This window comes from Puma concolor, chromosome D1 (assembly GCF_028749965.1).
Source record: "Puma concolor isolate L17-30 chromosome D1, mPumCon1.1.hap2, whole genome shotgun sequence".
NCBI lineage: Eukaryota > Metazoa > Chordata > Mammalia > Carnivora > Felidae > Puma > Puma concolor.
The window spans coordinates 11,442,714-11,457,627 of record NC_141676.1 but is presented as its reverse complement, the minus strand read 5'-3'; the positions used below and the strand labels follow the sequence as shown (position 1 = coordinate 11,457,627).

Sequence of the window (14,914 nt, the reverse complement as noted above, 5' to 3'; positions counted from 1 at the left end):
AGTAGCAGCCCTGCTGAGAGCACCTGCTGTGTCCCAGGCGGTAGGCTGAGCTACTGGTCTCTTCACACATGATCCCATTTAATCTCAACAGCCACCTTTCAAGTACCTGTGCTGCCCACACATCTCCTCAATCCCTCACTCAATACCTCTTCCACCACCCCTGCCGTCTAAAGCCACTGTCATCTCTTGCCTGAAGCCAACAACTTTGTTTTGGTCCCAGCTTCCACGTCGGTCACCTGATAGTCTCTGGTCAAAATGATCCGTGTCAAACATGTCCCATCAACGCTGTGTCAAATCTCTCCGTTTCTGCCCTCTGCAATTAAAACAGGACTCACCCCCTTTCCCTGGTGTACAAAACCCCACAAGAGCCGGCCCCTGCCGGTCCCTCAGATCGCACTCTGAAGCTGCTGGCGGCCTTGGTGCTTCTCGAGCATGCTGTGTCTGCTCCCCTCTCAGGGCCTTTCTCTTTAAGGGGTTCCCTTGCTGGGACACTTGCCTGCAGATCTTCTTCTGGTTGCTTTCTTTTTATTAGTTAGGTCTCTGCTCCAATTGTCTCTTCAGAGACCATTTCCTTGACGACCTTGTCCAAGAAAGCACAAACACACTTGTTTCTCCACCGTTAACCCCTGTCTCCACTTGCTCTATTTCTTCGTGGAATCACCACTAGATAAAAATTAAATATTCACGGACAATAATTATTACGGCGGTGTTTTTGGTTACTTTTTTTGTCTGCTCAAGAAATGGATGCCAGCTAAGTGAGGGCAGAGTGGCTCTGCTCACCACACGCCCACAGCACCTTGAACCGTTTCTGGCATACCGTGGGCACTCAGATACCTGTGGACACTTCAGCTGCAGGCACTGTTCTCCCCTGCCTTGGTTTCTACTGCTGCTAGAACGGACTGCCACAAACTTTATGGCCTAAAACCACGGGGTTGTTAAACTGTTACAGTTCTGAAAGTCAGAAGTCTAAAATCAAGGTGTCGGAAGGGCTGTGTTCCCTCTGAAGACTCTACTGGAGATCCGTTTTCTTGCCTTTTCCGGCGACCTGAGGCCACCCGCATCCTCCAGGCTGTGGTATCTCTCCAGTACCACTCACACCTCTTGCTTCTGTTGCCACTGCCTCTGATTCTCCAGCCTCCCTCTCATAGAAACCTTTGGGACTGTACTGGGCCTATAGGAATACTCCAGAATTATCTACCCTTGTCAAAATCGTTAATTTAACCACGCTGCAGCGTTCCTTTCACTATGAGCAGTCGTATAGTCACAGGTTCCAGGGATTAGGATGTGGACATTATTCTGGGAGGAGGGAGCCCTATTCAGCCTATCATACCCCCATTTTACCAATGAAGACTCTGAGCCCAGAGAGAGAAAGTATTTTTCCAAGGTCACACAGCTAGTGAACGCCAGAGCTGTGGATCAAAATAAGATCAGAGTATCTGTACTGCCTAGTACCATATCCTTGTGCCCCACCCTGTTGTTCTGCAGTGTCCCTTTCCGCTCCCAGGGATAGTGGGAAAACAAAGAAAGCCCCACGGGTGCCTTCCTTTATATAATATCTGTGTCTTGGAGACTTGGCAATAAATTAAAGATCTAAAAGTGGAGGTTCTTAAAATATTTGGAAAGGAAGATATTGCCACTTCAGAATGGTCAAGTAAAGGACTTCCATATTTCCTGTGCCTCAGGTAAATCAATTTTTTTCCAGTAAGATCGATTTAAGAACACTAGCAAAAAATTATCAGAATCAACTTCTTCAGAACTCTGGTAAAAAAATGAGCTTTGTGGCATTTTAACTTGCCCTACTCCCATCCTCCTCTCCCCAGCTTGGCAGTAGCCTTAAAAACCAGTAGCCTTACAATCACGGCAGACGTGAAAACCAGGAAGCAGCCTAGCAAACACTGGAGGGAGCAGATGGTATGAAGCTCCCCAAAAGCCTGATCTCCAAGAAACTGTCACTATCTGATCTGTCTGGTGGTTCCTCTTAAGTTCCCACTCCTAGGGCTCTGACCTGACTCAGCCCCTGCTCCCCTCAAACAGCCTTTTCCTAGTGGCGATGATCAAAACAACCAATGGCAATTGTTTAACACAGTGGCTGCCTGAGGCAGTGTTCACAATTGGGGCAGTTAATAAATAGTGGACCCAAATCCCAAATCTGATGAAAAACATTAATCTACATATCCAAGAGGTACAACAAACTCCAACAGGATAAACTCGAAGAGCACCACACCGAAACCCATCACAATCAAACTACTGAAAGACAAAGAGAAAATCTTCAAAGTGGTAAGAGAGAAGTGACACATCACATATAAATGACCCTCAATAAGATTATCAGAAACCTCAAAGGCCAAAGGCAGTGGGATGACATATCCAATAATGCTGAAGGAGAAAAAATTATCAAACCAAGAATTCTGTATCCAGCAAAACTATCCTTCATAAACAAAGAAAAACTTCAGACATTTCCAGACAAACAAAAACTGAAAAAATTCATAGCTGGCATACCTTCCCTTCAAGAAATATACCAAAGGAGGGCCCCCCCCAGATGGTTCAGTTGGTTGGGCATCCAACTTCGGCTCAGGTCATGATCTCACGGTTCTTGAGTTTGGGCCCTGTGTCAGCCTCTCTGCTGTCAGAACAGAGCCCACTTTGGATCCTCTGTCTCCCAATCTCTCTGCCCTTCCCCCGCTTTCTTTCTCAAAAATAAACATCGGGCACCTGGGTGGCTCAGTCAGTTGGGCGTCCAACATCAGCTCGGGTCATGATCCATGGATCGTGGGTTCAAGCCCCACAATGGGCTCTGTGCTGATGGCTAAGAGCCTGGAGCCTGTTTCAGATTCTGTGATTCTGTGTCTCCCTCTCTCTCTCTGCCCCTTTCCCATCTCTCTCTCTCTGTCTCTCTCTCAAAAATAAACATTGAAAAATCAAAACAATAATAATAAAAATAAATAAACATTTAAAAAAAGAGGAAGAAGAATGAAAGAAATACACCAAAGGAAGTCCTCCGGGCTGAGATGAAAGGGCACGGGACAGCAACTTAAATCTACTTTATGAAGAGACTGGTAAAGGTAACTATAATTAAACTATTAAAGAAGAAAAGAGTATGACTGTATTTTTTGCTGGCAACTCTTTTTTCCAATGCATGATTTAAAAGACACCTGCATAAAAAAAAAAAAATAAAAAAAAAAAAAAATAAAAGACACCTGCATAAAGCAACAGTTATAAAACTACACTGGGGGCATTCACTTTCGAGTGTCCCTTCTCTGTAAAGAGAGCTTTCCTACTGTTCTTCTTTTCTAATCTTATACTCTAATAAACTTTTGCCTGCTGCTAAAAACAAACCAAAAAACCTATAATGATGGGATTATAATGTATAAAAGTCATAATTTACATGAAAATAAAAGCACAAAGGAGGAAAGACATAATGGATCCAAATAGCTGCAAAGTTTTTGTACACTATTGAAATTAAATTGGTATCAATCTCAACAAGATGCTTAGATGTTAACTGCACTACCCAGGATAACCACTAGAAAAATACCTTTAAAAATATAGTAAAAGAAACAACACGAGAATTAACATGGTAAATTGAAAAATATCTATTTAACACAAAATAAGGAACTAAAAAGGAAGAGAGGAACAAAAAAGACAGAGGATATATAGAAAAAAAAAAAAGCCAAAATAGCAGATGTAAATCCTACCTAATCAATAATTATATTAATTATAAGTAATCACTCTAATCAAAGAGTAGAAATTGGAAGAATGGATAAAATATATCAGGGGAATTTTTTTTTTTTTTTTTACTAATGTGTCATTCAGGAGCAAATTCAGGGTCCATGGAGCCCAGTAGTGTGTCACTGATGCAGAGATCAACAGGCTGAGTTGAGTTGTTTCATTCATATTCCCAAATTGTGGTTCTTCTTGGGTTAGAGAGCTCCAAAACTACAAAATAAAACCCACTTAAACGTGTCTCTTTAGGGGCACCTGCCTGGCTCAGTCGGTGGTCATGATCTCGGGGTCATGAGTTCGAGCCTCACGATGGGTGTAGAGATTACTTAAAAATAAAAATCTTAAAATAAATGTGTCTCAACATTAATGCTACCACCTGGTTCCAGTGCCCTGGCACTTGATGAGCAGATTCACATGTATCCTCTGCCACTATCTTCATCATTTTGTACACTTCCGATATGTTTTCCAGAAGGGTTCTTCTTTCCAGACTGCAGGAGTTCTAACTTTTCTACCCTACTTTACAAGGAGACTCAGACTTTCTGCCACCACCTCAAAAACCATCTGTCCGCTTACTCTCTCACAACTCTGTCCATAAATCATTCTTCAGTGACAGCTACTGGCTTAACAATTTACCCTAGGGGAGTCGAGTGCCACTGCAGATGCGAAAATTTCACTGCAGGATTCTCCTTCCAATTCACTGATCCAAAAATGTTAAATACATCCCCAAGGCCAATGCCTGGAAATCCCACTCTCTGTACTTCAGTTTCCGGTCACTATGTCAATTCTTTGTTCAGTCTCCCCATGAAGGCTGGGATCTTTGTTTTGCTCACTTATACTTCCCGCCTGGTCCATGGTGGGTACTCAGTATCTAATGGATGAAGGAACTTAAGACAACAGCACATCCTGGTGACCTGAATCCTTAAATAACCATAGGAGTGGAATCCTTTCAAAGGTAATTTTTGACTCTAAAAAATTAGATCCACCACATATATCATATTCAAATATTTACCCCTCAAAGGACTCCAGATTAGACCACTCATAGACAAAATGTATAGCAGCTCACTGGTAGATTTACTGCTATTTTACTGCTATTTATTAGATTTATTGCTACTTTAAAAAATGAATACAACCCTCCTTAGAATTAAATATAACCTGTCCCTTTGGAGATCCTCACCAGGCCTCTGAAACTCTTCTCCATGGGGGGAAAGTCACACTGCAATAGGACCACTAATATCCTAGTTGTGCAAATTAGGTAAGAACATCCCAAGCATTTACTACCCTCAACCTAATACTTGTGAAATTATTAGCATCAAAGACAATTAAGCAATTGGAACCGTTTTCAGGGCCTTGGTAAATAAACATTAAGAACAAAATCATCGTCACCTTTTCATCTAAGATCTTTTTGCATATTAACCATGAAGCGGTAAAGCTAACATTCCATTTTCTTTTCTCCTTTTAATATATTCCCAACGTTTCTGGGTTTGGTCTCTGGCTACTTTCTAGTTTCTAGGAAATTTCTATACCTGCTATATTTTGTATTTCTGAGAGAAAGGGGAATTTACTAAAGAAGACAACTCTAGCCACGTGCTACGGCTAGGCCTCATGGAAGACTAGAACCAGGAAATGGAAGGCCACCAGGAGCTCAGGCAGTTCCTGGCAGCTCTGTTTCTAGGGAGGTACTACTTGGTTTCTCTCTTTCCGCTCGTGTTTCTTTTTCGGCACTCACTCTTCTGGACACACACGGCCAAATGTGGCTACTCTGGTTCAAGTGAGCGTCGGAGAATCTCTAGGACGCTTTGTGAACAATCTCATTTCCCCTAAAGTGTAGCGAGTCTCCAACACTGCAAATCAGGATGCCTATTCCCAGGCCTGATCTTTCTGATCTCGGTGCAAAATTAACTTATAATCCAGTAAGATCTTTTAAAACAAAGTTTCATCCTACCTGGAGTTCGGCCAATACATCAATGATACCTAACCCTTCCGGTGGTGAAGAGAGAGGGGAGAAAGGAGAGGAAAAGGGGAGGGACCGTCTGAGAGACCTAACCTTGCAGTCACAAGACTTCTGATTTACGAGTAAATGGACTGGTATGAAGTACATTGCCAGTGTAACACAGGAAACAACACTGGCTGATAGAAAAGGCGTTAAGCATGCGCTAGAATATGTATTCTAAAACACTGCTTAAAGATTTACTAAATATAGCTAAGAAGATAAAGAATTCATGCCTGGATGGATCCTTAAAGAGCCTCCTGGCTCCTCACTCATTTGATAGCTGAGAAGTCAAACGAGCTGCCCAGAGCTAGAGAGGATGGTTCAGTGCCCAAATCAGACTTTCAGTCTCCTGACTCCTAAGCCAGGGACCACTTCCATCATGCCAGAAAATCTTTCACTCCTGGAGGACTAATTCTTACAAGGATGGCGGCCTTACCGAGGGGCATAATGGAGAGGTATTTGCCTCGGAACTTGCTGGTGATTTTGATTTCCTGACGCAACGTCCAGCCATTTTTGGACTCGGCATGGTGTGCAGCAGCAGGGGGATGATGACTCACCTTGAAGAAATCAGTGGTTCAAATTAAAGAAGGAGAAGGAAAAGATGCTGCCTACGAACTGATGATAAACACCCCGAATTCACACTTGACATTTTTATCCCCACAACAGTAGGTGAATACCAGGGCCTCCAGTGTTGAAGCCCTGGAGGAAAAGAGATGGCAGTCTGGGATGACAGGGACCGAATTTCGGCAAATAGGACACCCAGGGGGATCAACTGGAAAGTCACCCCTTTCTTCAAAAAGTAAACGCATCACAGTCCCGAGGCTCCTTCACCTGCTCACAGAGGGATCGGTACCCGTTCTCCTCTAATCGGTCCAGCTCGAAGGTCTCCCCAAGGAGTGGGTTGAATGGCTTGCTGGTACGGAAGACAGTAGTGGAGTAGGAGGACACGGTGAAAGCTGCAACATAACAGAGCTGTTCTAGAGAGTTCTCACATTTTGCAGCTCGGTCTAACAGCTCGTGGTATTCCAGATCTTCAGTAAGGCGCTGAAGCATGGATAAGGGCTCGTTAAAGTTCACCTGTCAGGAAAAGAACAGATGTAAAAACTTTGCCCACACATCCATAAGAGACCGTTTCATTGTTTTGCGGGTGGAGAGACATATCAAGATGTCGAGATGATAAAGCAAATCACTGGGAAGAGAAGACGCCTTTGCTCAGGAGACCAGCTCTGAGATCTAAGCTACAAGCAACCCTCTCTCCCTGGTCGACTGACCCTGTCAATGAGCAAGATACATTACTGTTTTCATTTATTTCACTAACTGTATGCTCTTTGAGATGGGAACCGTGCCTCTCTGTTCATCATTGCATAGCCATAAGCTATCGATGCCTCACCCACGGGAAACGGTCATCAAATAGGTACAGGAGGAATGAATCAAAGAGGAAATGTATTTTAGCACAAGTATACCCAGAGAGGAAGTGAGGTATTTAAAATTCTTGAGGGTGAAAAGAGAGGCTGATAAATAAGTACAGGCACGTCCTGACTGGTGAAAAGAAAACATTACAAAAGTTAGCTTCTACACCCCAGAGGAGATGATTGTGAATTATTGATTGAGTTCTACATCAGGGCAGGATTCTGATTTCTTCCCTGAGGCCGGACAGTCGTGTTGTGGACCGGAGTGTTCATGATGGAGGCTGACAGGGGACTGAGTGTTTCTGCCTTTCAAGTTTTAGAGCCAACTTAGGACTTTCAACCACAGGATCAAGTGTGTGTGTGTGTGTGTGTGTGTGTGTGTGTGTGTGCGCGTTTCCAGACCCTGTACTACCCACTAGGTACGGAGAGAAGTGAACAAAAGAGACACTGTCTCTCCATCCCCGCAGGAGTTAACTTCTAAACTAACCGTTTGGAATTTAAGATGACTTTACTACTTAAAAAAAAATTACTGTAGGGGCGCCTGGGTGGCGCAGTCGGTTAAGCGTCCGACTTCAGCCAGGTCACGATCTCGCGGTCCGTGAGTTCGAGCCCCGCGTCAGGCTCTGGGCTGATGGCTCAGAGCCTGGAGCCTGTTTCCGATTCTGTGTCTCCCTCTCTCTCTGCCCCTCCCCCGTTCATGCTCTGTCTCTCTCTGTCCCCCCAAAAATAAATAAACGTTGAAAAAAAATTAAAAAAAAAAAATTACTGTAAAAACAGGTTAGGTTCCCAGGCTACCCCATAAAGCTGATTTAGCTTTACAATACAGCAATATCACTGAACAAGTGACATTAGCCTGAGTTCTGAATCCAGAGAAGACAGGAAGGAAGAAAGCAACTCCCTTTTCACTGGGAGCCGGCCTAGAGTAATATTTCAGTTAAAACAAAAACACTTCTCTTTCCTATGCTCTTTTTCTCTATTTTTGTATTCTGTATTTTTGTACAACCTTCTACCCACCAACCCGAGCCACATACTACTATAATATTTGACTGTCCTCTCAATTGTGAAGTGTCTTATAATTTTTACTATAACCGACTTTAAAAACAAAGTATAAAGGAAAACATTTACCTGAGATATGTCACTCAAAGAGAGCCAGTATTAATATTATCATGTTTGTTTCTATGTATCTATACATTGAAAAATAAATAAATAAATAAATAAATAAATAAATAAATAAATAAGCAAGCTTAGAGCCTACTTTTTCTCTGAGAAATATACCCAGCATTTATCTGGGAAAATTCCTCACGAATGCAGAGCCACTGGACCAACATTAGAACACTCCTCTTGGGGCACTTGGGTGGCTCAGTCAGTTAAGCGTCCAACTTCGGCTCAGGTCACGATCTCATCGTTCATGGGTTCGGCCCTGCACTGGGCTCTGTGCTGACAGCTCAGAACCTGTAACCTGCTTCAGATTCTATGTCTCCTTTTCTCTCTGCCCCTCCCCCACGCCCCCACTCATGTTGCCCCCCTCTCTCTCTCTCTCTCTCTCTCTCAAAAAAAAAAAAAAAAAAAAAGTAAAAAAAAAAAACGCTCCTCTTTTGGGAAGCAGGATCTACCCCTGCCTCAACTAAAAAGGGCGCCACACTCCAAAACCATCTTCTCAACACTGAGAGACACTTCGAGAAAACCAGTGGAAGAAAAACGGACACTGAGGGGGTAATGGACTAACACAGCTCAAATCCTCAAGAGCCTTTTTTACAGAAGGTCCTTAGAAACTAGGCCAACAAAATCTCTCATCGGCAGAATTTCAGGCCACACGAAGTAACACTTCCGTGCGTGTTGAGGAAAACGAGACGGGCAATGTGTTCCACCGATGGCTACAAGACACATGGCACACAGCCTAGGGCTGGAATCGGTGCAGCCTTAAGCCCTCGCTGTTCTCACTCGCACAGCCCAGGCCCCCAGCAACTGTTCCAGGAACCAGAGTTTCTCTAAAAGCGCCCAACTTTTCATATTGGTCACTTTATCACCCAGAAGCCCAACAGGGAAACAAACAAACCTGCGGATTTAAAGCAGAAGGAAGGAGGGAATTTGGTACTAGGCTGATGGAGGCTCAGGCAGCCAACAAAGACAACCCTAGAGATTCCAACAGCAGGAAGCCACGGCTCTGGGCTGGAGGAACAAAGGGAAGCAGTGGGAGGACCAGGGCTCAGAGGCCAGGGGTACCCGCAGAAGCTGAACCTGGCGGGGGGGGGGGGGGGGGGGGAGGGGGGATGGGGCAGTACCCTGGGGTCCCTCCACCTCTCTCGCTCCAAACTCGCGTTCGTGCCTTGCACTGGTGGAGCCCAACTGGACGCCAAGGCACAGAAGCCTGAGAAACCGCCTGGAGGAATCGACTCTCCTGTGACACAGCATAAAGCAGGGAAGGGTGAGGACTAGAGTTTCAGGCAAACAGGTCCAGGACTGCGCAGCCCTAGTGGCAATGTCAACAAGGAACTACTGGTAAAGGAGAGAGAGGTCACCGAGACTCAGAAGTTATTTCTAAGCAGAAACTGCACTTCTTTCTTTCTTTCTTTAAAAAAAAAGGGTTTTTTTTCAATGTTTATTTATTTTGAGAGAAAGAGAGAGAGAGCGAGAGGGGAGGGGCAGAGAGAGGGAGACACCGAATCCGAAGGCTCGAACTCATGAAACGTGAGATCACGACTTGGGTCGAAGTCAGACGCTCAACTGACTGAGCCACCCAGGCACCCCAGGAACTTTATTTCCAAGGCTGCAATGGCCTGCCTTTCCAGCCCACCTTCCCACTACTTTCTGCAAGGCTCCAGGGCAGGTGGGGTTCTTTTTAGGCCGCTAGTGAACCAATTGTTTTATGTGTCTCTAACATGCTAACTCATGGCCTTTTCTTGTCTGGAGATTGACATTTTCTTACACACCTACCTATAAATCTATTTGTTTTTTTTTTTTTTGAGAGAGAGAGAGAGAGAGAAAGTGCATGAGCTGGGCAGAGGGGCAGAGAGAGAGAGAGAATCCCAAGCAGGCTCCATGTTCTGTGCTGAGCCTGATGTAGGGCTCGATCCCATGACCCTGGGATCATGACCTCAGCTGAAATCAAGAGTCGGACACTCAACTGACAGAGCCACCGAGGTGCCCCTAAATCTTTGTCTTCTAAGACCAGTTAATGAATCACTTCAACATCTACTGAATGGTATGTATGTATGTGCCAGGCACCGGCTAAGCATCAAAGATACGAAAACCAACAAGACACAGTCTCTATAGACCATGAGGAACACCGTCTGTGGAGAGGCAGAAACCACGCTCTGGTCCATAAGACCCAAGAGGGGAGGGAATACTTTCTGCATTTTCCCCGCTCTCCATTCTGCCCTTCTTCTGCAAGAAATAGAACCCCCCAATTTTTAACGAGGTCCTGCCACTGAAGGTAGGAGTCTTCACTTCCAGCCTCTTTTTCAGCTAGCTGTGGCCATAGAACTAAATTCTGGCCAAAGAGACTAAAGTGAAGATAGTTTATGTAATTTCCAGGAAGCACCCTGAAAAGACAGGACATGCTCTTTTCTTTCCTTCTTCCTTCTGGCTGGAATGAGAGACGCTGAGGGTCCCAGCAGGAGCGGCCACTTCAGACCTAGGAACTGAGGCCCTAGCAGGGCAACAGGACAGAAAGAAGCCTGGTCCTGAGAGTGTGGAGTATGGCACGGACCCTGGATCACCTACTTCTGGACTTTAACATGAGAATGAGTCAAGCTAATATTTGTTTAAGGCAGGGGTTGGCCAGCTTTTTCTGTGAAAGGCTAGATAGTAAATATTTACATGGTCCTCAAAGCCTAAATATTTACTATCCCATATGACACTGCCATGTGGCCTGTTACACTGACCCAACACGGCTGGTGCAGGATGGAAGCAGCCACAGACAACACATGATGCATGAATGGGCATCACCGCGCTCCAATAAAGCTGGAGGGTCACGAACATCGAAATTTTACGCAATTTTCACATCATGAAATCTTATCCTCCCTTTGATTCTTTGGAAATATTTAAAAATATAAAAACTACTCTTAGCTTGCAGGCTGCACAGGTCGCAGACAGATTCGCCCTTGAGGCCCACAGTTGGCTGACCCCGGGGTTTACGCAAACAGATTTGAGATGTTTCTTTACACTGACCCCATACCTAACTGACACACCGGCCCAACACCAGGCAGATCGCAGGCACTCAGTAAATGCTTATGTAATGAACGAGCAACGGAACCTGTTGGAACACAAAGGACAGCCCTCCCACCCTGACCGGACACACGGTGAAAGCTTGCTAAAAAAGATGATGCCATAGCTGAATCCTGAAGAAAAGAGTATTAGCCCTGGGAAAAGAAAAGCGGCACGGGTGGGTGGAGAGCAGATGTAAGTCCTGGCAGAAAGAGCAGTCTGTGCAAATGCCCTGCGGGGGAAAAAACCAAGATGCCTCTGCATGTCTGAAGGTAACTGAGTGACTAGACGGCCAGTGTGGGTGGAAACTGGTCCAAGAGAGAAAGTATCAAGCCCACTGAGGAATCTGGACTATGCTCAAAGCAAAAAGGATCCAGCTAAGGATTTTAGGCTAAGGAGTGACATGACTACTTTTGTAATTTGAGAAAAGCCATTTCAGGGGTGCCTGGGTGGCTTAGTTGGTTGGGCGTCCGACTTGGGCCCAGGTCATGATCTCACAGTTCGTGGGTTTGAGCCCCGTGTCGGGCTCTGTGCTGACAGCTTGGAGCCTGGAGTCGGCTTTGGATTCTGTGTCTCCCTCTCTCTCTGCCCCTTCCTTACTCATGCTCTGTCTCTCAAAACTAAATAAACATTAAACAAAAAATTTTTTTAAAGAAAAGCCATTTTCATAACGGTGTGGACAGACTGGGGGAGGGCAGGACAGGAGGCAGGGAGGTTAGCCCAAACACTGACTTCACCATGGAGATGGTCCTCATCTTCCCAGATGGAACGATGCTTCTGTGCTCCCCAAGCCTGTGTATGCACAGTGCTTCCCGTAACACTACCACAGAGAGTAAAACTGTCTACCTGTTTTCATGTCCATCTCTTTTAAACTATGTGCTTTTTGAAAAACAGAAACTATGCCCTATTTATCTGTGCATGCCCCCAGGCACATCTAGCTTAGGAATCTGCTCATAAACATTATAAACCAATGCATCTGATTCTAAATGCTCTGGAAACACACCAGATCCATAGACTACACTAAGGCAGCTAATTTGAAGGGGCAGTTTATGACTATAAGGGTAACGAAGACCATGTCACGAGCTGCCTCTCAAGTGGGTGGGGCAGTCACGGGGCAAGCCCGGGTGTGTAAGAACCTCACCGGCATGGGGATCTTTGAGAGTTCTTTCCCAATGCAGTTCTTCATGATGCTCCATAAATTGAGGCTATAGTTTGGCTTGTATGGTATCCTAGTTCTCTTTTCCTTCTTGGTCTCTTCCAGCTGATGCTTGTACTGAGGGCAAAAACAAAGCCATTCAATTACCCACAAAGAACAGAAAACCCGGTATTTATAAGCTCCCCTTCCCCCATACTAAAGAATCAGCATTTTCTGTTTTTCTTAGCCCTTTACACGCCAATCCTTGGGAATCACACCCGAGTCCCTCACCCGATGGCTCCCAGGTGAGAGTTACCTGCTCATCCAGGCTGATGTCACTGCTGGCTCCACTGATGTTGCTGCCAGTACGTCTACACAGGCGGGAGACACACGAGAGTCAGAACACAGATCACAACTAGACTCCGCTCCTCGCCACGTCTTTGCAGAGTGGAATGTTAAGCACAACTCGGTAATGTAATGGGTGACCGAGCGACAACACTCAGATTCAAAGTGCGTGAATTTAAACATCTCTGGAGAACTTGCTCATGTAAAAAAGTTGACGGTGTTCCACTCGCTTAAGGAAAAGAGTCCGGATCTTAGTTAACCCTGACAACTACGATACTCCCACCTAAATATCTCTCAACATCGAAGGTCAGATGTGCTCATTTTTCGGGGGAGGCAAGGACAACTTACTTGTGGCCCAAATTTTCAGGCATGGTGATGATCTCAGGAGCATCAAAAAACTCATTCTCATCATCCTCATCGCTCATGTCTCCTTTGCCAGAGCAGCACTGATCTGCAGGGAGAAGCAGCCCTGTCGCTCACCATGGCTCGGCTTTACCCAAACCAGGCATGACAGGATCTTTACTGCGCGAACCACAAACATGGCCACGCATGATAGAAAGCAGTGGAAAAGCCAGGAGAAGTAAACGGCTCCAGTTCCCTGTCACAGGAGTCACTGGTTCTCGAGAGTCTGCAGCTGTTCTATCAAGGGCAGAAGACGGCCCTGGCTCACTTGTGAACAGGCGACCCCGAGGACCAAGCGTCTTACCTTTTCCGGAACCAGTGCTGCCGGGAGTGTTGGCAGGCAGCACGGTGGCGCCCCGGAAGGCCCTCTCCAGGTGATTATGTTGCTTCGCCAGCTGCTCCAGGGTCTCTTCCAGGCGGATACGCTGGTCTCTTTCATACTGGAGGGACTTCTGCCATTTTTTACTGTGGGTCTGGGCTAACATGAGGAAGTCTCTGCAGGCCTGTATGGGGAAAGAGTGGAGAGGGGTCAGCTCAACTCAGCCAGTCAGAGATTCCCCCCGCAGGCCTCTGCAAGCCCATTAAGTCACTTTATTCTAGGAACTTTAGCATATTACGGCCAAAGAATCCCTGTTATTCCACGGCCAGGACCGTGAAGCAATCAAGGTCAGCCCCAGGAGAAAAGCTCAACATGGTCATCACGGTTCTTTTATATATTCCTGGTCATGAGGCCTACACAAATGCCAAGTGAGCAGTAAACCTAGACGAAGTATTTGTGGCAACATCACAAAGGGCAGCTACGTGAACTGAACCAAAAGAAGAAATCTATTGACTAAAAGAAAAATGAGGACAAGCAGAGGAAAACTGCTTTCAATACATTCGGGACCAAGCTCAGGTCACCTCAAGCTGAGGAATTCAGATGCTGAGAATAGGGAATCTGCCCTGAATTAGATCAAATATGGGGCAATGTGACTGATTTTTATTTTGGTCGTCTAAGAGAAACAACTAACCTTAACAACTAGAAGCTACCTGAGGCATCCAAGAAGGGATCTAGAGACAAAACACAGATCTGATCATATTAGGCCCTTCATGGGCTCCCCACTGGGAACCTAACTATTGGCTTGAAAGCAAATGACCCTTCAGATGTGGCCACCACCTGCCCTGTATCCTCCTCCCCAGGCACCTCCCGAGGGTGGAGCCACACTGAACTGCTCACCATTTCTTGGACACTTGTTTCTTTCAGGCCTGCCCACCACACGCACATGCTGTTTGCTTTGCCAGGAATGCCCTTTCCTGCCCGCTTCCTCTGTTTGGCCAAGTCTTGTTCATTCTCTGAGGTCTATGGCAAATGTTACTTCTTCTGTGACGATCTCCTAAGCGGCCAATCTCTCCTCTGCATTTCATAGCACTTTGCACATCTGTTTTATGCCATCCACAGCGGTATCGCGACTGATGTTCTGTCCTCCAGATGGATTATGGGCAACTTGAAGACACCGTTTATACCTTAATTATATATATATATCTCCAGCTCCTAACTTAGTTGGCTTTGCATATAGTAGGAGCCTGATAAAGTTTGCTTCATGAATAATGAAGGAAAGAAGCAATGTAAGCTTAAAAGTCTATGCCCTGTTATGGAGAAACTAAAAGGTAAACAGAGTATCTACTTTCATGGTTTCAACCTCTGCTTATAGGCTAATGACTATTCCAGCT

General features: G+C 45.4%; 1 protein-coding gene across 1 annotated transcript in view; it reads right to left on the bottom strand.

Annotated features, from left to right (window-relative positions):
- The window catches only part of OSBP (oxysterol binding protein), a 35,750-nt gene that overhangs the window by 8,745 nt on the left and 12,091 nt on the right, over positions 1–14,914 (bottom strand). Inside the window, exons 4-9 of the mRNA XM_025915308.2 lie at positions 13,509–13,707; positions 13,151–13,253; positions 12,774–12,828; positions 12,464–12,595; positions 6,539–6,784; positions 6,144–6,264 (exon numbers count right to left, since the gene is read on the bottom strand). Of these exons, the coding sequence (XP_025771093.2) occupies positions 6,144–6,264; positions 6,539–6,784; positions 12,464–12,595; positions 12,774–12,828; positions 13,151–13,253; positions 13,509–13,707 (856 nt within the window). The remainder of the gene's footprint in view (positions 1–6,143; positions 6,265–6,538; positions 6,785–12,463; positions 12,596–12,773; positions 12,829–13,150; positions 13,254–13,508; positions 13,708–14,914) is intronic.